At 33.0% G+C, this 23,974-nt stretch overlaps 1 protein-coding gene across 1 annotated transcript in view; it reads left to right on the plus strand.

The window, feature by feature from the left end:
* The window catches only part of LOC137408694 (uncharacterized), a 33,116-nt gene extending 24,371 nt beyond the window's left edge, over positions 1-8,745 (plus strand). The window contains exons 5-7 of the mRNA XM_068095272.1: positions 5,597-5,777; positions 6,058-6,133; positions 8,279-8,745. Coding sequence (XP_067951373.1) covers positions 5,597-5,777; positions 6,058-6,133; positions 8,279-8,398 — 377 coding nt within the window. The 3' untranslated portion in view covers positions 8,399-8,745. The remainder of the gene's footprint in view (positions 1-5,596; positions 5,778-6,057; positions 6,134-8,278) is intronic.
* Positions 8,746-23,974: the final 15,229 nt, after the last annotated feature.

Raw genomic sequence — 23,974 nt, forward strand, 5'->3', positions numbered from 1 at the left:
TGCTAATGATAAAAGAAGTACCCATACTTTCTGACAGAATCGACTAAACTTTTGTGTAAGTTCATTTTTAAGGCTTGCTCTGCTGCCATAGCTCTATAGTGCAACACTGAAGTGAAAAAAGCTTCCAATTTTAAGTTACTTTTTTTTACCTTTTGTTATAATGCTTTTTGCAATTCATATCCGCATGATATTTTTTCAATTTGCTGACATGTTTTATTGCCAACTACATGCTTGTACCGAGTTGGCAATGACTAAAATTTAGTGTTGGAATACAAGAAAAATTTGATAACTATTTTCTGTTCAAAACTGTTCAAGTTTGAAGATTATGATATCTATAATTGCATATATACAGACAAAATAAAGACTTGTAACACTTCTACTTCAACACAATACAATAACAATAGCCGATATCAACCATAGCAACGATAGCAACTAGTGACATCCTTTCACATGTACTTTTCTTCCAAATACTGTAATCATGATCAAGTTTTGTCGATCGTAATTTTGAAACATCCTGGCAGTCATCAAAAAAAATTGCACATGATGAAAAATTACTCACACTTTCTCTGATAGAATCAACTAAGCTTTTGTGTAAGTTCATTTTTAAGGCTTGCTCTGCTGCCATAGCTCTATAGTGCAACACTGAAGTGAAAACAGCTTCCAATTTTGAATTGCTTTTAGTGTTTGTTATAAATTGTTTTGCATTTTTGTTGTTGTATGTGTATTCGTTTATTCGCTGTTTGGATTGTTCAGCTATGGCTATTATTTTAGCATTGTGCCCACGCTTTACGATGTCCCTGTTTTTAGAAACTCCAAAAATGTTGGGTAAAAAATATTTTGGGACTAAAGTGTATGCAACACGATGTTTCTTCGTCTTTTTTTCGTTAAAGCTAATTTATTCTGTCCCACAATATCGACAAAAAATCATTTACGAACTTAAAATTTAGCGATTTGTGTACTGATTATATATCTTATTAAAAGATATACGTCGCTGAACTTGCCATGGGGAGTTATCCGTATCCGATATCAAATATATCCAATATTCGTTATAATTAAAACGATTCGTGAAATTTCTGTTAAAAGTTTGAAGTTTACTAAAATACAGACTAAAACTTCCTTCAAGTATGCATTTAGTTAACTAAATTCGTTTAAGTTAGTTTCAGCGTTTATGTTATACATCTGTCTTGAAGGTAAGAACTCTGCGTGTAGTTAGCCATAGTACACTGTAATGTTACATTTTCTTGCAGATCATAACCATGAACTGCACTAAAGTTATTGTAGGTAACTAGTTACTAAAGTTAATATATTGTTTTCTTACTATTTTTTAATGATTATGATTTTTACCAGGAGGTGATTGCATTAGATAATGGGTTTCGATAATGGGTTTCTATGGGTTTCTATACCACTCTATGTACGTCTATAGCCCACAATGTTTTTGCATGCCAACACTGGCATGCGAAAGTTGGTATGCCAATTTTTGCATGCCAACACTGAAATGAACTGAAATCATATAATTAAATACCAAATAATTTTTTATTGTAATCGCTGTGAATTAGACTATATTAAGTCATTACTTGCTAATGATTTCACATTTAGATTTAAATATAAAATATTGATTTGTACTTAACATATATAACAACATTTACCATTCTAACTTTCAAACTACATATCATGAGAGAAGTGTTTTCTGTAATTGAAATAAATTAGGAGAGAAAATAAAAGCAACTGTAAAATTTTCAAACTTTGTCAAGCAACTGTAACTTTCAAACTTTATATCAGGAAGAAATGATTTTGTGCAGAACAGGTTCTCCTCTTTGGAGGTATTAGACAAGGTGTAACTTCTGAGAATACATGTATTTAACAGATTATTAAAAATATGACAGAATATGGTAGTATTTTGGGGTTGAAATTTTATTAAAACAATGTCTGCCAAAAATGGTTGAATGAAAGAATAATAGGCCCCTGCTAATAATAAAGGTTAGAAACTAAATAATAATAACAGTGATAAGAAAATGAATAATGGTTAAACTTCAAACAGATATTATACTCAAATTATGTTTAAAAAATGCAAGTTGCAATAAAAATGATAACGTAACCAACTTTAAAAACATATTATAAACTTCAAAAGTTATACAAAGTTTATAAATGTAATAAGAGAATGTAAATCTACCTACATCTATATTTCTCAAAGTATGTAAATGTATGTAAATATAAGAGAGTGAGGAATAATTGATACTAATAATAAATCTTACAGATAATCTTACATTAATCTTACAAATGTTTGTTGTAAAATGTGAAAATAGTTACGAATTACTAATTGGTTAGGTTTAGAAGGAAAGATGTATAAGCTAATACACAAAGCAAGCACTGATAGGAAATTTTTTGAAACACATTTAACGAACGAAACATTCGGCTGTTGAGAAAAGGAAATAGCGCTTGTTACTATACTATATCGCTATTAAAATAAACGATAATTAACAAAATGAATAACATTTAACAAAATAAAAACAACTGTAAAAGTTTTCAAAGTTTTTCAAACAACTGTAACTTTTAAACTTCATATCACAAGGAAAAGGTTTTCAAACCACAGTAAATTTTAAAAAGTTAATAGCTTTCAGCAACATACATGTATAGCTTCTAATAACGTACAGGGGAACATATTCTAGCGGAACTGTTCTAGCGTTGCTAACCGAGTTTTTCATGATCCGAAACAATTTTTCCCCTTAAAATAAAATTATGCAGATTTTAATCCATTCCAAGATGAGAAAAACTTGGGTAAATTCGAAGATATAATTCGGTAAAGTATTTTTTTCCTAGACAACGCCGGTCAGCAAACCCAGGCAACGCCGGGTAGCACAGCTATTATATATATATACTGGCTGTGCAACCCAGCGTTGCCCAGTAATAAAAAAGTCTTTGGACCGAAAATTTACTTGTATTTAACATATAATAGCATTCACCATTTTAACTTTCAAAGTACATATAAGAAGATAAGTGTTTTGTGCAGTTAAAATAAATTCTGAAAGAAAATGAAAACAAATGTAAAGGTTTTTAAACATTGTCAAACAACTTTAATTTTACAACTTCATAACTTGAAAGCAGTGCTTCGTTGAAATAAATTTGGAGAAAAAATAAAAATGTAATGGTTTTTAAATGAAAATGTGAAATCATTAGCAAGTAATGGTTAAATATAGTCTGTTTTGCAACAATTACAATGGAAAATTATTTGATTTACAACTATATGATCTTAGTTCGTTTCAGTGTTGGCAAGCAAAAATTGGCAATTACCAAATATTGCCAATTTTCAATGTCGTAGGCTATAGACGTACATAGAGTGGTATAAAAACCCATAGTAATTATCTAATGCAATCACCCCCTGGTAAAAATAATCAAAATCATAAAAAATAGTAACAAAACATTATGCTAACCTTAGTAACCATAAGTACCTACAATGACTTTAGTGGATTTTGTGGTTATGATCTGCAAGATAATATAACATAACAATGTACTACTTGGAGAGTTCTTACCTTTGAGGCATACATGTAACATAAGCACTGGAACTAACTTACATGTAAATAAATTTAGCTTACTTAGCACATTCTTTAATGCACATCAATTATATCAGTACTTTTACTATACATTTCAGTACTTCAAAGTCTTGGCTTTTGAATGAGCCTATATTCAATACACAAATGAAATGAATATATATACACGAATAATGAAACTATAAAAAACAGGGTGTCAAAAGTATGTCCTGCAATAAAAAAAATTTGGTTCCGGTACTCAAAATGTGATGTCATGATTAGCATTTAACCTGAGGTCATCGATCCCTTTCGCTGCCATTGGGGCTGCCCTTTTTTGTGACAATCGGTGCTTTTAAACCCAGAGAGCGCTAATAATAATTTAGGATTCTAGATAATCAACAATGACTGGGGATCGCGCTAACACCCGACCAATACAAACCCATGTTCTGGGTTAATAGATTTCGGGTGGTTTTTAGAGTTTGGTTTTTTCATCCTTTCGTTCATTTTAAACATTTATAGTAATTATTATCACATTGTTTTATAGAACTTGTATCGCTTTCCAAATATGATTATGCCTCAATAAATATTCTGTTGTTGGTAAAGATAATGAAATCACATCAATTAAATTGTGACCTGCAGTGGAGTGGCCCTAGGACTATATATAAATTGCGAGATCATGCAATGCTTGAAATTAATTAACCTCAATCGCACCCTCAACATCACGACAAAAAGAGAGGGCGAGTGCATAATATCATCTGGAAAACATAGTATGGTGCTTGGAATCTGAGTTATTTATCATAGGAATAATCTGTACATGGAAAGCTAATGACACTGATTCCTTTGTCATCTTCATTGGTTCTCTGGAGTTGTCCTACCTTCGCCTGCCACCAGCGTCATTATCGCAATTGATAAATATAAGCGGTAAGCAATAAAATAAGCATTAAGAGCACACAACACCGAATATGAAAACTGTGACGTCACAATTTTCAATCCTATACCATTGAAGATTTCTGCGGTAAAGCTCTGGGAAATCCTATAAGCACCAACCAATGTCTGTCTCACCATGTCAAACAATGGCTCATTTGAAGGCCAAGATATTACAGAACTTGAATGAGCTGAAACAGTACTGATATAATTGATGTGCTTTAAGGAGGTTTTAGTACATATTTTATTTAACCTCCAACTATTAACTAAAATTTTATTATTTATCTGTTTGCGATTGGTTTTTACTATAACGAATAATTCTGAACTTGCCATGGCGAGCAACGTATATTTTTAACAACGTTTATAATCAGTATACAAATCGCTGAACATTAAGTTAAAGATAAATTATTGTTGATACCATAGGCGGAGCAAATTAGCCCTAACGAAAACAAACGAAGAAGCATCGTGTGCATATACTTGGATCACAAAATATTTTTTAACAGGGACATCATAGCGCGTGGGCGCAATGCTAAAATAAGTAGCGTGCACATACTAATAGCTGCAGCTGGACGCACACAACTACTACAGATACGAATACACATACGAAAAACATTGAGAAACATTGAGAAATACATATATATATATAGATGAACACGCATTGCCAACTCTTATTGGTAATAGGATTTATCTCCCTTGACAAACTAATGGCTGTTATAACTTCCTTATTAGTAGTGAAGATTTGTTTAGAATCATGATAGTCTGTAAACATGTGATAATATTATTAGTAGAAATGCAAGTTCAGAGTATTCTGTATACAATGATTACTTGTAGTTATATCAAATTGTAAAGATTTAGAATAGATTGCATAAATTGTTAAGTTCATCAGGTAACTTGTATGTTAGTAAGTGAGAATATAGGCTGGTCAATGTTTGCTTATCTTTTATCGCGAAAGACATGTGAGCTCTGAGCAATAAGTCTAGAGTCGCTATTTTATCTTGACATAAAACAAATAAAAACATTTTCGCTTTTTAAACGCTTTTACACTGTCAACCTTATCTCTATTACATGGTTTTGAAATTATTCTATTAGCTTTTCAAATTATGATTTGAATGAAATTTGATTAAATTTTTTAATGCACAATCTTTCAGGTTTAAAAGCTTTTCTTGAGAAGATGAGGGTGAAATGGCTACGACATGCTCAATACTGGCTGCAAGAATACCCAAAGCCAGTTCATGTGCTCATCTATACCTCTGTGAAGAGTCAAACCAGCAAAGAAATTGAAGAAATGCAACAATTCTTTGGTTATAGATTTAATGGTGTCAACTTCAGGTTTGTTTAAATTTTATAAAAAGCGTATAAATATGACTGCTTGGAAAATATACTGTGTTACTCTATGATGCAGCATTGCACTGTAACAAATATTTTTTCATAGTTCAATATTTGAGCCAAGTTACAAATTTTCTGCGGAGCATGAATCAGCATCTGAAAGATAAGTGTAATGTAAAATTATTGTAAAAATAGTTAGAATTCTGGCAAACTGTAAAATTTTTTGCTGTCAATGAAAATTTTATATTCCAGTGCTGAATGTATTTTATAAAATATTTTACAGAAGACACTGCTGCATCATGCAAAATACACTCAATCCAACCTTGAAGAGACAAAAAAGTGAAGTGGATGAATACAAGGTAAATATCTCAAGAACTAAGGCTACAGAAGCTCCCTCTGGTTATTAACGCCTGGTTAAACTGTAAATGTTGTAAGGGAGGTGATTGTTGACCAAGTATAGCTGTTTATTATTCAAGCTCTATAAGCATGAAAAGACCAAAACATTAAAGTACAACTGAATACAATCGAGCGTAATGCAGAAATGGGTTTATAAATAATACATACTCAAGCAGTTGCCCTTGAAAGTGCAAGATTGTCAAGATCTGTATCTATACACAAAGCTGCACAGAGGTAAATTGATATTACCACGCTGTTCTCAATGATGATTATGAACGTAGTTCTCAGTCTTGCAGTTCTTGGCTTTGCAGCTGGTAGTTCATATTCCTTCCTATGCGCTCTTTGTTCTTTTTCTCACAAGGTTATCTTCTCTTGTTCCACCTTCTTCCTCCTGTTGAACACTGGCTTACGGCTCCTTAAATATGAAGATGTGTGTTAGTTCATTGGCTTTCCGTGAAAGCTAACTTGTGTATTACTAGGCCGACTCCTGGATAGTTCGATGCATTTTACTATTAGGATGGCTGAGCATAGCAAGTCCATAGCAATATGTAACATGACAAATTAGCACTATACTATATAGGTATTTGTGTGTGTGCGTGCGTGTGTGCGTGTGTATGCGTGTGTATGCGTGTGAGTGTGCGTGTGTGCATGCATGTGTGTGCGTGTATGTGCATGTGTGCGCATGGGTGTGCGTGCGTGCGTTTGTGTGCGTGTGCGCGTGTGTGTGTGTATGTATGTTTGTGCATGTATTTATATATGCAATATGATAAGATATCCCTATAAGATATGTGATATGATAAGATCGTGCTCTAATATATATGCAACTAGCTGTGCTACCCGGCGTTGTTTGAGTAACAAAAAAAGTCTTCGGACATAAAATTTATTTGTATTTAATGCATAACAACTTTACCATTCTAACTTTCAAACTAAATATCATGGAGAGAAGTGTTTTGTGTAATTGAAATAAATTAAGAGAGAAAATAGAAACAACTGTAAAGGTTTTTAAACTTTGTCAAACAACTGCAACTTTCAAACTTTACATCATAAGGAAAAGGTTTTGTGCAGGTCAAAAAAATTAAAAATAAATAAAACAACTGTAAAAGTTTTTAGACAACTGTAAATTTAAAACTTCCTTACTTGAAAGAAGTGTTTCGTTGAAAAAAATCAGAAAGAAAAATAAAAATGCAATAGTGTTTAAACGTAAACATGAACTCATTAGAGAGTAAATATAGCCTATTTAGCTACGGTTACAATCAAAAGTTATTTGGTATACAATGATATGATTTCAGTTTGTTTCACTGCTGGCACTCAAAAATTTGTGCACATTGAACTAACAAAAAATAATGAAAAAATATTTTTTTAAACGAACGAAACCTTTGTTTGTATTTATTGATTGTGGAATGCAAGGTATCAAATCAGAATCCAAAGAACATAATGAAGCTGGGAAAAAGTTTTCTGAGCAGCTGGAGTAAATTAGTAGCGAACTAAATGTAGATGTAAAATAAATAGCAAGTATGTAAACTATGAAATGTCACTGCAACATATATATTTTGGTAACACATATAATCAGTGCAAAACCGCCAAATTTTGAGTTCGAGATAAATTATTAGTTTTAACAAAAAAAGACAAAGAAGTTTTGCAATTGCATATAATTAGGTTCCGAAATGTTTTTGAACAGGAGCATCGCAACTCGCGAATGCAAGGCTAAAGTAATTAGCACGCGCATGGTGTATCCGGCATCTGAAAACATATGTGATTTCTATGCCGTTCTAGCTCAGTGGTAGAGCGTCCGGATAAGAAACATGTCAATGCATTCGCCGTGAGTTCAAATCCATAAGAATGCTGAATTTCAATATCAAAATTCTAATAGCTATAGCCAGAATGCAGACATATATATATACTAAGATGTCTCTATAAATGTACAAATAATATGACAAGATAGCACTATAATATATATGTAATGTAATAAAATTATTATTATTTTAATAGATTTTTTACATACAGTAATACATATTAGTATTACTATTATTATTTGAACTGTCAGATTATTGAGACATGGTAGTGATTTTATCTGTGTTATTTCCCTGTAATGTTCAATAAATTTGTAGGAGGTTATATATGGCAATGAACAGGAGCTGCAGATACGAACAAATGACACTATTAGAAAAGTTCACGCTATGCTAGATGAAAGATTTCCAAATAAACATTATAGAGTGAGGCGTGGCTAAATATGGCGGAAGTCTAATACAAGAGCATTTTTGCTTATGTAATCCTAAGGAATTTTCTAAGAAAACCTTGGATAAACATGTATGTACACGCCTTTCTATGTGCAGAGTAAATTGTTGCAAGATGGTGAGCCATTTACAAAGTTGGTAACACTTAACTAAGTTTGTATGTAGGGCTGCCACACTTATGAGATTACGATATTTAATTGTAAGTTTGAATATTCTTCTTGATACTTCTTGATATTGTTAGCTATGACGTTTTGAAATGTAAACAAAATTGTGCATTGGTTTTCTATTATTACTGTATTACTATTACTAAGTGTGGATATTCTTTTTGATACTTCTTGATATTGTTAGATATGACGTTTGTAAATGTAAACAAAATTGTTCATTGGTTTTTTATTATTACTGTATTACTATATTAATAATATTGGTTATAATATTTCAGAATATTTCAGAATAATATTGGTTATGATATTTCTAATAATATCAGTGCATTTTACTTCTAATATTTCTTCTATTGCAGGGGGAAAGATATAAACATATAATCTTTTCCTTTCAATATTGCTGTTTGTCATGACAAAACACTTTTTTAAATAGATTTTTTAAAATCTATATACATATCACTTCTTGATATTGTTAGCTATGATGCTTTGAAATGTAAACAAAATTGTGTATTGGTTTTATATTATTACTATATTAATAATATCGGTTATTCTAATAATATCAGTGCATTTTACTTCTAATATTGGCCAATATTGCATTTCTCCTATTGCAGGGGGAGAGATATAAACATTTAATCTTTTATTTCATTATTATTGTTAGTTGTATATAATAACACCCACACCCAGTACATTACAGCTACCATTGCAGTTTTCCCTTTACACTGCAGTGCCATTTGACTGCTAATATTGCACTTCTCAACCATCAGTACCCTTTCTTTTTTCCAATATCACTTTGGTCGTGGGCTGTATGACAGGGAAATTTCTAGTTATTTTTATGTTGTTTCTTTCAAAGTATTAACAAAGAAAGCTTCAGACGTGGACAATGAGAGAATTAATTGTTATTAACTTAGACTATTCATTATTAATACAATTTTATAGACACTTTTCTACTAATCACTTGCTATTATAGTTTCGTAAAAATCAAAAAAACCGTCAAACCGGTGGTCAAATGGAGTTGCCGTTGAATTAAAGGATGACGATCTATTTTTCAACCCTTTTCTCATAGTGGTGGTCCAATAGAAATGGTGTTCAAATAGAAACGGCATTCAATTCGAGGTTTTATGGTATATATCATGCATTGCAAAGGTTTGAACTGTGTCTCATGCTTTCAAATATGGTTTTAAATATACAAGTTCCCATGGGCCTTTCAGCTGGCAGTTTGATTTCAGACTTCCCAAACTCGAGTGAATTTACGAATGTTGTAAAACATTGTTCTGGTTTGCTTGCTTCAACAGAAAAGTTGTTGAATATACACACAGCAAAGGTAGAGTTTTTCAACTGGTCTCTGGCTAGAATCAGTCAACGTTTGGCAGCTGAAACTGTCATACTGATCCTGGTTAGTAGTCAAATGGCTTACAGACTACGGCAGACGCAAGTTATACATGTAATTGCTATGAGCGATTTATGGTTTCTCAACAGAGTCAAGAATGAATTTAATAAAAGGATGTATGTTGAAGAATATATGTAAATCGAGAAGCGAAATAGTTCAACGCAGACGCGTTGTTGACACTGATTCATACAAAAAGGGTTGTGCGGTTTTCTAAGCAAATCATAAGTAACCTTTTTTAAAATAGTACAGCCAAGAATGCCCTGCATGGTTTCTGATGAGCTTAGCCAGCTAAAATAAGTCGACATTACGAAACACAAACTTTAAGACTTCTAATGAAATGATAGATCAACTAAGCCGTCTCAAATTTTTCCTTGTCTGATATTGTGTAATGGCTACAAGGGATACTTGTATTTCAAGTAGACAGTTTTGAGAACAATTTGTTTTAAAACTTATGATGATCCGATTACACATATAACGTTACTAAATTTACAAGATCAAATTAAAATTTACAGAAAGTTGTCTCACCAAGACATAAAGTTTCTCCAGTACGATCTTTACCGTAGCAAAGCTATCTAATGTTTATACAGTAGAGGCTCCTACAACGTAAACCTCCTTTGACACAAATTCCACCTTATGTGAATACCACCTACCGCTTAAAAGTGACTTCATCCTGGACAAGATGTATGACAGCTGATTAGATTTAATTACTCTACTTGTTTCTTCTTTAGAAGTCTGACTGTCAAGTTTGTCTATCTGCCCTTCTTTATTAGTGTCAGAAGATGATTTTTCCTCTTTTTTGACTTATTACCCATTGCTTTACAGAATGTTTGCAAATTTAAAAAAAGCAACAGACAGAGCACAAATGTTGCAGTCTGTTGTGATGTTGCAACACAACGCAACACAAACAACCAAAACTTACATGAACTGATGCAAGGAAAGAAAAGAAGAGAATCCATTTTTTGTTCCACGCCCTTATATACTCCCAATACTGCCTAATACCGCCCAATATACTAGCTTTACCCACCAGCTTTATCCACTAGCTTTATTCACTCACCGTAATTACCAAGACTACCTGTACTGCTTGTGAGCCAAGACCACCTGTACTGCTTTAAGCTCAGACACCAATATAGCCTGAGCATAACAAATCCCATAATACAACAGAGTACACTCGATATAAACATTAAAGTCATTATGGAGTCTATAAAATCAGTGTGTGTAATAAAGCTTTCTTTTGATGAAGACATTATGAAAGATAGTTATATTAAGATTTAACAAGAAAAAAGATAACAGGCTTAGGAATTACAGAAAACAGAGTTTAATTACTAATAAAGCGCATTTGCTATAATACTGCAAAGCTCCAATTCAGTTTTGACCAAAGAGAATAATCTCTACATAAAAGTACAATTAAATGTAATAAAGTTCGGTGTAAACAAATATTTTTTATTTTCAAATATTAAATACAGTGAACAATAAATTGTCAATGACTGAATCTTTGCGATAAACACAAAAAAGTACCTTGTTTATTTAAGTTTCAATAAAGCTGTATTTTTTATGTTTGATAGATTTAAAAAATATAAAATGTTTATTGGTTTGTAGGCTATACTGAAACCGATAAATTTGGTAGAACTTTGGTATCAAAAATTTCAGTTTTTGACATCCCAATTTTTCACTTGCATGTATGCGTAATAAATGCAATAAATAAACCGACAACAAACCTAGCTAATAGAAATACAAACATTAAGCTAATAGATTCATTTTTTTATTTGAAAAGTCAATTATAAACTTTAAAAATACTTAAACATGCAATATGCCAATTTCTCCATAGGCCCAAAGACTTACAGATATTGTAAGACACAGATTTACTTGTAGATCTGAGTACTGACTAGGTCTATTGACACTCTTTCGTTTCTTATACACTTCATTCAAAACTACTCTTTAGTAGGCATTTGAGATTCTAGTACAAAGGGGCAAATGAAATCACTAGCTACGTACAAAGAGTGTAAGAGACGGCTGGAGAACAAAGTTATGTAATGAAATGTATGTATTTACGTATTACCGTATTACCGGTAGCAATGCCTAGGTTACAGTGTTACTACTACAGCATAGCTTTACTTAAGCTAAACAGGGCGCCTACAGCAAGGGTATGTGTTAGGGCTTAAAATAATCATGCCACTATTGCACTTTTAGCAATGAGTAAGCACAATAATTTTATTTTTGTCCTATTTGTTAGCTTTTTTACAGGTTCCGTGGTGTTAAAACTTAATGTATTCTTTAGGGCAGTCAAAGGCTGCAAAGCTGTAATATTTATAGCTTAGAGAAAAAGAGAGGAGAGATTGTATCAGTGCTGAAACTGAAACGATGACTGTTTCAACGCTGACGTAAAGACACATTTTAAATACTAGTTTACTATTACTTTTTTTGAACTGAACATACTGGCTGCTTGAAAGAGTTTAGAATATTTATAGAGCTGAATGTCTGTTTGCTGTCGAAGTCAAATGTATGTATGTATGCGTGTAAGTGTGTATGTATGGGTGTATGTATGCGTGTATGTATGTATGTGTGTATGTATGCGTGTAAGTGTGTATGTATGCGTGCATGTATGTGTGTATGTATGTGTGTATGTGTGTATGTATGTGTGTATGTATGTGTGCATGTATGTGCATATGTATGTGTGTATGTATGTGTGTATGTATGTATGTGTGTGTGTATGTATGTATGTGTGTGTGTGTGTGTGTGTGTGTGTGTGTGTGTATGTATGTGTGTATGTATGCATGTTTGTGTATGTATGTGGGTATGTGTGTGCGGTTATATATATATAACCACACACATACATGTGCATATATATATATATATATATATATATATATATATATATATATATATATATATATATATATGTATATATATATGTATACATATATATATGTATACATATATATATGTATACATATATATATGTATACATATATATATATATATATATATATATGTATCTATATATATATATGTATCTATATATATATGTATCTATATATATATATATATATATATATGTCAATAAGTGGCCAGCTGTATTTGTGATACTGTCATACCGCATTTGTCAATAGGTGATCGTGTCAGTCTCTTGCAGCCATTTTAGGGTTATTTTAAGCTAATATGAGTATATACAGTATATATACTCAATTATGCTAAAATTCCATTTATTTTAATTCTCGGGCTTGTGCATCTAATTAGTGTCCTGATTGTCAAAAATATATTATACCAAAGACATCATTTATTACTCCAAATCCATTTTTCCTATTTTAATATTTACCACCGTATTATTTTAACAGATCATATGTCAAAATGAAAGCAACACACTTTAAATTCTGCTGGATCGGAGTTGCCTTAATTATTTATGGCAGCATTCGTATCTTTCGTCCGCAGGTGAAAGCAGTAAGACCAAAATATATCATCGCACCAGGTATGCTATAATTGAAAATTTTTGAGTTCACTTTACACTTAGGATGCCATGAGTACTATAAAGTCTTTGTTTAGAAGTAGCCTTTTGGCACTTTGCAACAGGAAAAAAACTGCGTTATAGCTCCCAGTGACTCATGACGTCTCAAATTAAACTGTTTCACGCTTGTAAAAGTCGATACTATATAAAGGCAACAAGTTGTACGACTAGCAACATCTAACCACAGTACCAGTAGTACTAGAACTTACCCCAACTCAATTTCAGAGTTAGTTTATGGTTTTCCTTATTTAAACTAATATATAAAACAGATGCAGTAGTTTCAAATCAAGGTAGCTAGATAAAAAAACAAACTTTTGTTTAATCAAAAAGCTATAACGGTGTTAATGTAAACAACATTTTGGTGTTGTTACTTATTAAAACTAGTTATCTGGCAGCTATTGTTATTTTGTTAGTTATTATTAAAAAGACAATAAACACGTAAGTCGGTATAGGTACATGATGGAGTCACTCATCACTTTTATCATGAAGACTAGAAATATGATAGTCCAAACCCTCTTGGGACAAAAATAATAACAATAGTACCATTCGATGAGAAAACACTTCAAATTTGATTTATTGATATCGAGTTGCTATTGCAAAACAATAAAAAATCATAAAATGATTCTTTAAAGATATTCTTGCAACAGATGCACAATGGTAAATAACAAACTTGTCAATTTATATTAAGCTTACAAATATTTTCTTATAATTTAATTTTATTATATTTTTTATAAGTAATTTTTCTATACAGATCATACCTTGACTGCCTAATGCTAGCAGAAATTATCTTTCAAAACCTTTAGTCATGAGTTTTGGTAGGTAGGGCAATTCCAAATTAAAAGGAATTCATTATGCCAAAAACGTGTCAACAATAATTGTTTTAGTAGTTTTTGCTATGACAAAATAAAGAAGTTTTTTTTCTGATAGCTCTAAAGGTGTTTGCGTAACCTGAGAGTCAACAAATGTGCTAAATGTCTAGTTTATTAGCATTGCGTAAAAAATGCTAAAAGATAAATGCTGGAACTTTTGCAAACATGAACTAGTTAACAAAAGAGTTGTTTTCTTTTGAATATAGTCCAAAGCTTAGTAGAGGAAACAACTCCGTTGTAAAAATGACAATTATTTAAAACAACAGATTTAATAGCACACACACTTGAAAAAAAAAATAAATAAAGAAAAAAAAGAAAAAAAAGCTAGAAAACTATAAAAGTTCTCAATTGTTTTTTATGTTTAAAGATTACATAGTTACAGGAGGTAAAACTACAAGTGGCAACCCGCTTCCTTGGTAAATCCTATAGAAACCTCTTACCAATCTGTGTGTTGGAACACCCAAATGACAGATGAAGAATGCAAAGTACTTCAGGAGACAGAAAAAGAGGAAACACTGACATTTCCACCTCAGGTTGTGTCTGGAGTTCCAGGAAGTGGAAATGATTGAATTTTGTGGTTGGGATCCATCAACCGTGAGTTATGTGAAACACAAATATTGATAAATGTGACTAATAAATGGGAATGACAAAGTGATTGCTTGTCTGTAACAGCATATAGTGAAAAATTGATGATTTATATATATATTATAATTATGTTATATATATCTATATAATATAACAGATATATATATTATAGAAATATTATTTATATATATATATATAAATCTCAAAGTATGACATTGCTGTTGTCTGTTGTTATCTGTCTGTCCTGCTATAGCTATTAAAATCTTGGTATAAAAATTAGTATACTATGTATATCATATATACATAGTCTAAATATGTAATGCAAACTTAGATATATGTAATATACATACATATATACTATACATATATTGCTAATGTAATATGTAGCATTACATTGGTAATATTGCCACTTGTAATATACATATTATGTATATTAATATGTATACATATTATGTATATTACATATATCTGAGTGTATATGTATACTAGCTGTACTACTTGGCGTTGCTAAGTAATAAAAAATCTTTGGGCAGAAAATTGATTTATGTTTAGCATATAACATCATTTGCCTTTCTAACTTTCAAGCTGCATATCATGAGAAAATAAATGGAGTTGAAATAAATTGAAAGAAAAAATAAAAAAACTGTAAAGGTTTTTAAACTTTGTCAAACAACTGTAACTTTCAAACTTCAAAACTTGAAAAAAGTGTTTCGTTAAAATAAATTAAGAGGAAAAATAAAAATGTAAAGGTGTTTAAATGTGAAATCATGAGCAAGTGATGGCTATATATAGTCTGCTTTGCTATGATCACAATGAAAAATTATTTGGTATATTATATTAGTTTGTTTCAGTGTTGGCATGCAAAAATTGGCATGCTAATTTTTGCATGCTATTGCTTGCGTGAGAAAATATCGTAGGCTAAACACGTACATGGAGTGGTATAGAAACCACTGGTAATTATTTAAAACAATGGTAAAAAACAACTTCTGGTAAAAATCATCATCATTAAAAGTAGTAACAAAACAATATGCTAACCTTAATAACCATAAGTACTTACAACGAATTTAGCACATCTTGAGGGTATGATCTGGAAGATAATATAAAATTGCAATGTACTAAGTAGAGATTTCTTACCTTCGAGACAGATTTTTAACAAAAACGCTGAAACTAACTCAGATTAATTTAGCTTACTTAACACATACTTCAAAAAGTTTTAGTATGTATTTTAGTAAAACTCGAAACTAAGATTTTCTCATTTAACCATTTGCGAATTGGTTTGTACTATAACAGATAAGACTGAACTCGCCATGGCAAGCAGTGTACATATTTTAATAACGCATATAATCAGTACCCAAATCGCTAAAATTTAGGTTCGAGATAAATTAATTATTGTTGATATCATGGGGCGGAACAAATTAGCCCTAATGAAAAAACAAAGATGCATCGTGTTGCATATACTTAAGATCCAAAATATTTTTTAACAGAGGCATCGTAACGCATTGGCGCAGTGCTAAAATAATTAGCGTGTGCGTACGCTATATGGTATACGATAATGACTTACCTTATTACGCCTTGTATGGCTTAGTGGTAAAGTGCCTAGATTTTAAACTCACTGACTTTAGACTAGCTGTGATACTTGGCGGTGCCTAGGTAATAAAAAAGATTTTAGACAGAAAATTGATTTGTATTTAACATATAACAACATTTGCCATTCTAACTTTCAAACTAAATATCATGTGAAAAGTCTTTTGTGAAAAATGCTTTGTGCAGGTCAAATGAAATTAAAAAAAATAAAACAACTACAAAAGGGTTTAGATGTAAATGTGAAATAATTAACAAGTAATAGCTAAATTAAGTCTGTTTTGCTACGATTACAATAAAAGATGATTCGGTAATGATTCAATTAATACAAAATGAGAAAACAAAAAAATTCTGAGTATGTTAAATTAATAATAATAATTCGTGCATAGAAGTATGTGGGTATAAAAAAGTTACTGTTGCCCCAGAATTTCAAGCTATTCATTAAAACTTTGAATACGACAATATTGGTACTTCTCGATACTAATACAAATGTAAAAATGAAACATAATACTGTTTCTGTTTGACCAAACGGTGAGAGAATGTTGAGGCTTTCCCTACGGATATAATACACTTGCGCCAGTGAAAAGGATTGGTTTTGACAGCGAATATAGCAATTGAACCTTACGAAAAACCGAAAATAAAAGTTTAAGTAAACACGAAAAAGCATTGCGTTTTATAGAATTAATAGAATTTTTAACAATACGTCATTTTGCGTGTGCATACGGTATGGTAGTGCCTTTGATCATTACGTCTTGTGTAGCTCAGTGGTAGAGCGCGTGGATTGAAATCTTGCAGTTGCATTCTCCATGAGTTTAAATCAATCATAATGCGGAATTTAACATTCTAAGATTTTAATAGCTATTATAGCTATACATTCATAACAACAGATACCCGAATACACAAACAGACACACAAATTCTTAGAAATACATACATAGAATATATGTATATTACATATATTTAAGTATACATGTAATGTATACTTAGATATATTATATATATCTAAGTAGATATGCATATTATATATATCTATGTATACAAGCTGTGCTGCTCGCCGTTGTCCAGGTATTAAAAATCAGCTTATAAACAATGAGAGGTAATGAGAGTTGCCTGCCACTTGCTATTAGCATGGCACATTGCCAATAGATAATTTGAGTAAGCTTATTAATAAAAGCTACCGCCCTCTCATGATGTTACGCCATCACTCTGCGTCGAGACTATAACGTATTTGTCCCCGAATAGTGACATATATTGTCAATTGAATCCATCAAGCTCGTGTGGCTGAATTGGTAAGGCCTTGGATGGGTGAACCAGAGGGCCTGAGATCAAAACTTTTGTGATACGGAATCTTTATTCCGAGTTTGTAGTAACTATATCTAGAACTACATACGAGTATACACACCACCTTTGAGAAATAGATAGATTAGGAATATGATAATATTATTATTAGTATTATTGTTAGTAAATAATAATTAGTAAATATTCTGTCTTTTCATACTGAATATTTTATCCAAAAAATAGTTTAAAAAAATCAACATGTTTTTATGATTTCAGATTACACAGGACAAACCCGATGTCGCTACGTCAAGTTTTACCCTGAGATAAACAAAAAAGCTGCCTTTTTGAGAAGATGCGTGGACCTTGGTTTAGGACCACCCCAAAAAAGGTCAATGAGTCTATCAGTAGAGCTACACTTTTGCTACGACATCCATTTGATTCTGCATTTGCTGAGTACAAGATGTAAGTAGCTGTCTAAAAGTATTTACAGGAAGTTCTGTTGGCTGGTACAGCTTTTTGAACCTAAAATACAGAAACAGAAAATTTTTTTTTAAATGCATTCAAGGATTAATGAGTAAACTCCAAAACTCTTGAAATATGATAGCACAAATACAATTAGGAATTCTCATGTTGCTGTGACATTTAATTTAATATTTGTAAAAATGAATGATAATATTAATTTAAATAAAAGCTAATGTAATCAACTTTAAAAATTTGCTCGTCACATAGCATGGATGTAATAGAATTTCAATTCATTGGAGTAAGTTATATTATATTGTTTTCTCACCAATTATTTTAAAGTTCAACGAATTATGATTTATAGACATCCAATTTTGTTCAACAAAACCTTTTTACTTAAGTTTACCGGTGTCTAGACAAAATTTTAACATTTTTTGATTGACTAACCTAGGCTGGCTGTGAGCGGCTCTGTCGGTGGCAGAGATTCATCAATAAAAAACTCAACGAAAGGTATCTTTCTGAGCAAGTTCATCACTCATCCAAAAAACACTACAAACTTTGGTAAGCTGAATGCGCATTAAATTTGTGCATGTTATTGATATGTTTTATTACATTCTACATGACTGTACTATATTCACAAATATTTAAAATTTATTTCTGTAAACTAAAACATTGGATTAGCCCATGAACTGCGACAAAGTTTGTCAAGATTCTGCCAGACACTTGTAGAAAGTTCAAAGAGCAAAAAATTCTATCAGATAAAGATCTGCAATACGTAATGCTTTTCTTTTGCTATTGGTTCATTCAATCACTAAAGGTCATCCAATCTGTGATTGTTGACCGTAAGTAATGAGCATAAAAATAATCACAACTTGAATAAAGATGATCCAAAAGGTCAGTCGTTCATTTAAAGATAAACCTACACAAAATCAGTAGATTTTATCAGAAAATACGTATTTTTGTATAATTTGCGGTTGTTTTTAATATTTGAAGTGATCTGATTACAAGGATGTTTCAATATTAAAATTAATTAAATTAAAATTAAAATCAATAAATTTTAATCATGATTAAAAGGCTCAGATTAAGCAAAGTGTGATTTTGATGTCTATAAGTGCATATATAAGTCTATGTAAGTCTATGTAATTGCATAAATACTGACAGAATAGAGACGCTCAATGCTTCAAATTGAACTCAATAGCCGATATCAACTATAGCAACGACAGCAACTAGTGACAGCATTTCACATGTGCTTTTCTTTCAAGTATTTTAATGATGATCAAGTTTTGTTGATTTTCATCTTGAAAAATTTTGACGATCAGATGACCTCAAACAGCAAAAACAATTGCTAATGATAAAAAAGTACCCATACTTTTTTGATAAAATCGACTAAAATTTTGTGTAAGTTCATTTTTAAAGCTTGATCTGCCAGCATAGGCCTATTTAGTGACACGGTGAAGTGAAAACAGCTTCCAATTTTGAGTAACTTTTACCTTTTGTTCTAAAATTTTTCTGCAATTTATATCTGTATGAGATTTTTTTAAATTTGTTGACATGTCTTAATGCACTCTGCATGCCTGTATCGAGGTGGCAATTATTAAAGTTTAGCGTTGGAGTACAAGACAAATTTTATAACTATTTTTTGTTCAAAACTGTTCAAGTTTACATCACCGGAGCATGCGCCCAGATAGTCCAGCAAAATCTAGTAAAAGCATGATAGAAATGAAAGTTACCGTAAAATAAAGCTGGAGTTTTTATGAATTAAAAAAAAACAGCTTGTATAATAATGGAAACAATGATATACTCAAGTATCACTTAGCACTTGTGTGGATAGGCTTTTAATTTTGGACACTTATGATGTTCTCTGACAGGAGTAGACAAATGATTAGACATTTTAGGGAGAAAAAAGGGGGCCAAAAGGAAAAAAACTGTTATTCGATTTTTTTATCATTGTAAATATCCATGTAATGCCCACAGGCGTAATGGATCATTATCTACTATGTGTACACTAGCTGTGCTACCTGGCGTTGCCCGAGTAATAAAAAAGTTTTTGGACAGAAAATTGATTTGTATTTAACATATAACAACATTTGCCAATCTAACTTTCAAACTACATATCATGAGAGAAATGTTTTGTGTAGTTGAAATAAATTAGGAGAAAAATGAAAACAACTGTAAAGGTTTTAAAACTTTGTCAAACAACTGTAACTTTCAAACTTCATATCATGAAGAAATGATTTTGTGCAGGACAAGTTCTTTTCTTTGGAGGCATTAGACACTGTCTAACTTCTGAGAATACATGTATTTAACAGATTAATAGAAAATATGACAGAATATGGTAGTATTTGTGGTTGAAATTTTATTAGAACAATGTCTGCCAAAAATGGTTGAATGAAAAATAAATATTAATGATAAAGATTGAAGGCTAACTAAGTAATAATAACAGTGATAGGAAAATGAATAATGTTTAAACTTCAAACACGATACTCAAATTGTTTGAAAAATGCAGGTTGAAAAAAAAAACGATAATGCAACAAACTGTAAAAACTTATATTATAAACTCCTAAAGTTATAAGAAGTTTATGAATGTAATTAGAGAATGTAAATATCTATCTATAAATGTAAATAAAAGAGAGCAAGGAATAACTGATACTTGTTATATTACACAATAGTGAGAGTAAATCGCGCAGATAATCTAACAGATAATCTTACTATTACAGTAATCTTAGAAACCTTTGTTTTAAAATGTGAAATTAATCACCAAATGCTAATTTGTTAGGTTTTAAAAATAAAACACAATATTCAAATTATGTTTAAAAGACGCAAATCTGAAATAATAATGATACAAACTTTAAAAAACTTATATTATAAACTTAAAAAGTTATAAGAAAGTTTGTAAACGTAATAAGGGAATGTAAATCTATATATATAAACACAAATAAAAGAGAGCAAGAAACAACTAACACTTGTAACATTACACGATAATAGGCCTAAAGTAAGTCTCACAGATAATCTAACAGCTAATCTTACTCTTACAATAATCTTCGAGACGCTTGTTATAAAATGTGAAATTAATCACAAATTACTAGTTTGTTAGGTTTGGAAGAAATGATGTGTAAGCTAATACACAGAGGGAGCACTGTAATGAGCTTTTGTGGTTAAAAAACAGAATATTCGTCTATTGAGAAAAGGAAATTGCGCAGATTAATATACTATATCGATATTAAAACAAACGTTAAATTAAAACTAAAAAATGTTCATACTGTAAAGGAATTTGCCGGCCTTTTCTTGGCACGATCTAGATTATTGCATAAAGAGAAGAGAATGCGTATGGTTTTGTTCAGTTTTTATTACAAAAGGAAATTCCACTAGCTGAGGACCGTACGGCTATCTGCTCTGCCCAACTGAGTGAGAGCGGTCCTTTTTATACAATGAACTTACCCGTTCCGGCTACCGGAACTGAGTAAAAACCGTATAACATTAGAAATAAACAGAACCGCTAATCCGTTGGCATGGTTATAATACAGCGGTAAACAAAGACATAATAGCGGTATAGTATATGGACAAATTAATAACGGTATAATAAAAGGAACAACACAGCATGCAAGATATAACATATACAAATATTTACACGAATTACGGAGCCATGGCTCGGCGTCCACTACACACTCTCCTTCATTAGAAACCTGTCTAACTAATACAAAAAGGGTGGAGCAACTAGCCGGGCCCACGTCTCAAGCTGCTTAACATGGAGTTCAAGGCGGCTAATTTCTTGATCGATCAAATGTTTGTTGTCAGTAGCTGGTGTATCCTGGTTCTGGTACTGCGGGCTGCCTTTCTGAACTGTCCCTTTTTTCCTGAAGTTATCGCTGCGTGGCCTGAACACGGCGACCAGCTTGATGCGGTCTTAATAAAGTTGCCCGACAATGTGTACTAGGTTCCCAGGTCGTCTGGTCAATGGCTAGGTCTTTGTATCCTCTCGATGTCTGATAGACCCAATCACCATACCGTTCGGGTTTTTTTTAGTACGGGACGAATGATGATTTAGATCTTCTGTAGCAGGGATGGGGTTTTCCACGGCCTGAAGAAAAATTGCTAGGTGTCCGGAGTCCAGGTTTGCATCTAACTCTCCGGTGATTTTTAGAGGGGAAGGGTTTATCTCCTCTCTATATTTGATACGAGGATGTGCTGCAGGAGGTTCAGTGTTCGAACCCTTGTTCAAGTTTTCGTCATTGGCCTGTAGAGTTGCCTTTCCCATTTCGTCGTTCAGAGTTCGAACCCTTGTTCAAGTTTTTGTCATTGGCCTGTAGAGTTGCCTTTCCCATTTCGTCGAGCTTATCTGCTGGAATCATTTGGGATGGGAACTCCAATAATTCTTCATCAGGTTGCAGGCAGTTTCTTCGTGAGGACCGAGCCCTCCTAGCCCCTTTCATACTTAGCCCTCTTCGGAGCTCAAGCATTGCCGGAGCACGGCTAGGGCTTCCTGGGCAGGCGTGATAAGGTTTTAACCGGAACTCGTGTTGAGTCAAGGTTTGGCCCTGTCTTTCCACCTCATAGGTGTGGTTAGGCCAGGCAGTCATGACTTGGTAGGAGCCCACGAACTTAGCTGGTAGTTTAGTGTTTGCTCCCCTTTGACGCCGCCTGTTTACCAACCACACCCAATCCTCATTTGCGAAGAGTAGTGGCCTACCTAGTCTCTACCTGCGCCTCCCTAAGGGCCTCATGCCCTTTTTCCAGCCTCTGCTGCCTTCGCAGCATATAGTCGCTAGCACATTGCATCTCTGTGAGAGGAGGGTGACATTCCAACTGATTAGGCAAACGCAGCTCCCTGCCAAACATCATTAAATTGGGCGTCTCGCCTGTCACTGTGGAAGAGGGGGGTTGCCCCGGTACGCTCACATGAGCTGAGGCAGAAACTCATCCCATTCCTCCTGGCCTCGTTTTAACATCATGGACTGCAGAGAGTCGCCCAGGCCTTGATTGTTCCTCTCCACAATCTCATTTGCTTGGTGGTGGTAGGGAGTAGTCAGTGTCTTGCTCACCTTGCAGAGCTGGCAGAGCTCCTCCATAAGTTGGCTTTCAAGTTGAGCACCTTGGTCTGTATAGATTTGCTCTGGAAGCCCCAGGTAGCAGAACACTCTTTCATTGAGGGCATTGGCCACCACTGGAACCGTGGCCTCTGGAATAGCAATGGCATCCTGCCAACGGGTAAAGTGGTCCCAGAGCACTAGGATCCACTTATTGCTCTTCAGGGTGGTGGGGAAGGGGCCTACCAGGTCAACGGCAACCTTCTGCCAGGGTCGGCCAGCGTATAACCGCTGCCGGCTTCCTGCAGGCTTAGTTCTTCTGTGTTTGGTGGCCTAGCACACCTCACAGCTTTGTACTAACCTGTGAACAGCAGCTGTCAGTCCGAGCCAGTACCAAGTAAGCTGGAGGCGGCTTACCATCCTCCCCACTCCAGAATGGGTCATGGCATGTGTCTGCCAGTTAACTGGCTTTCCCATAGCTGGAAGGCACATGACAAACCACCAAGTTTGACCATGAGGGAATACTCTAGCTTCTAGCACGCCTTCCTGCTTGATTCTCAGGGATTCCTTCCTGCGATGCAGAACCCTGAGCTCCTGGCTCCACTACTTCAACTGTTCCGAGGCACTTTGGTGTGGTTCCGAAGTGCTCAGTTCATTATGGCTACAGCACTCTTGCCCTCGCTCTGCAGTCGAGCCAACTGGTTAGTTTGCTGAACCGATGCCTTGGGTCC

Source organism: Watersipora subatra, chromosome 11, assembly GCF_963576615.1.
Source record: "Watersipora subatra chromosome 11, tzWatSuba1.1, whole genome shotgun sequence".
Classification (NCBI taxonomy): Eukaryota; Metazoa; Bryozoa; class Gymnolaemata; order Cheilostomatida; family Watersiporidae; genus Watersipora; species Watersipora subatra.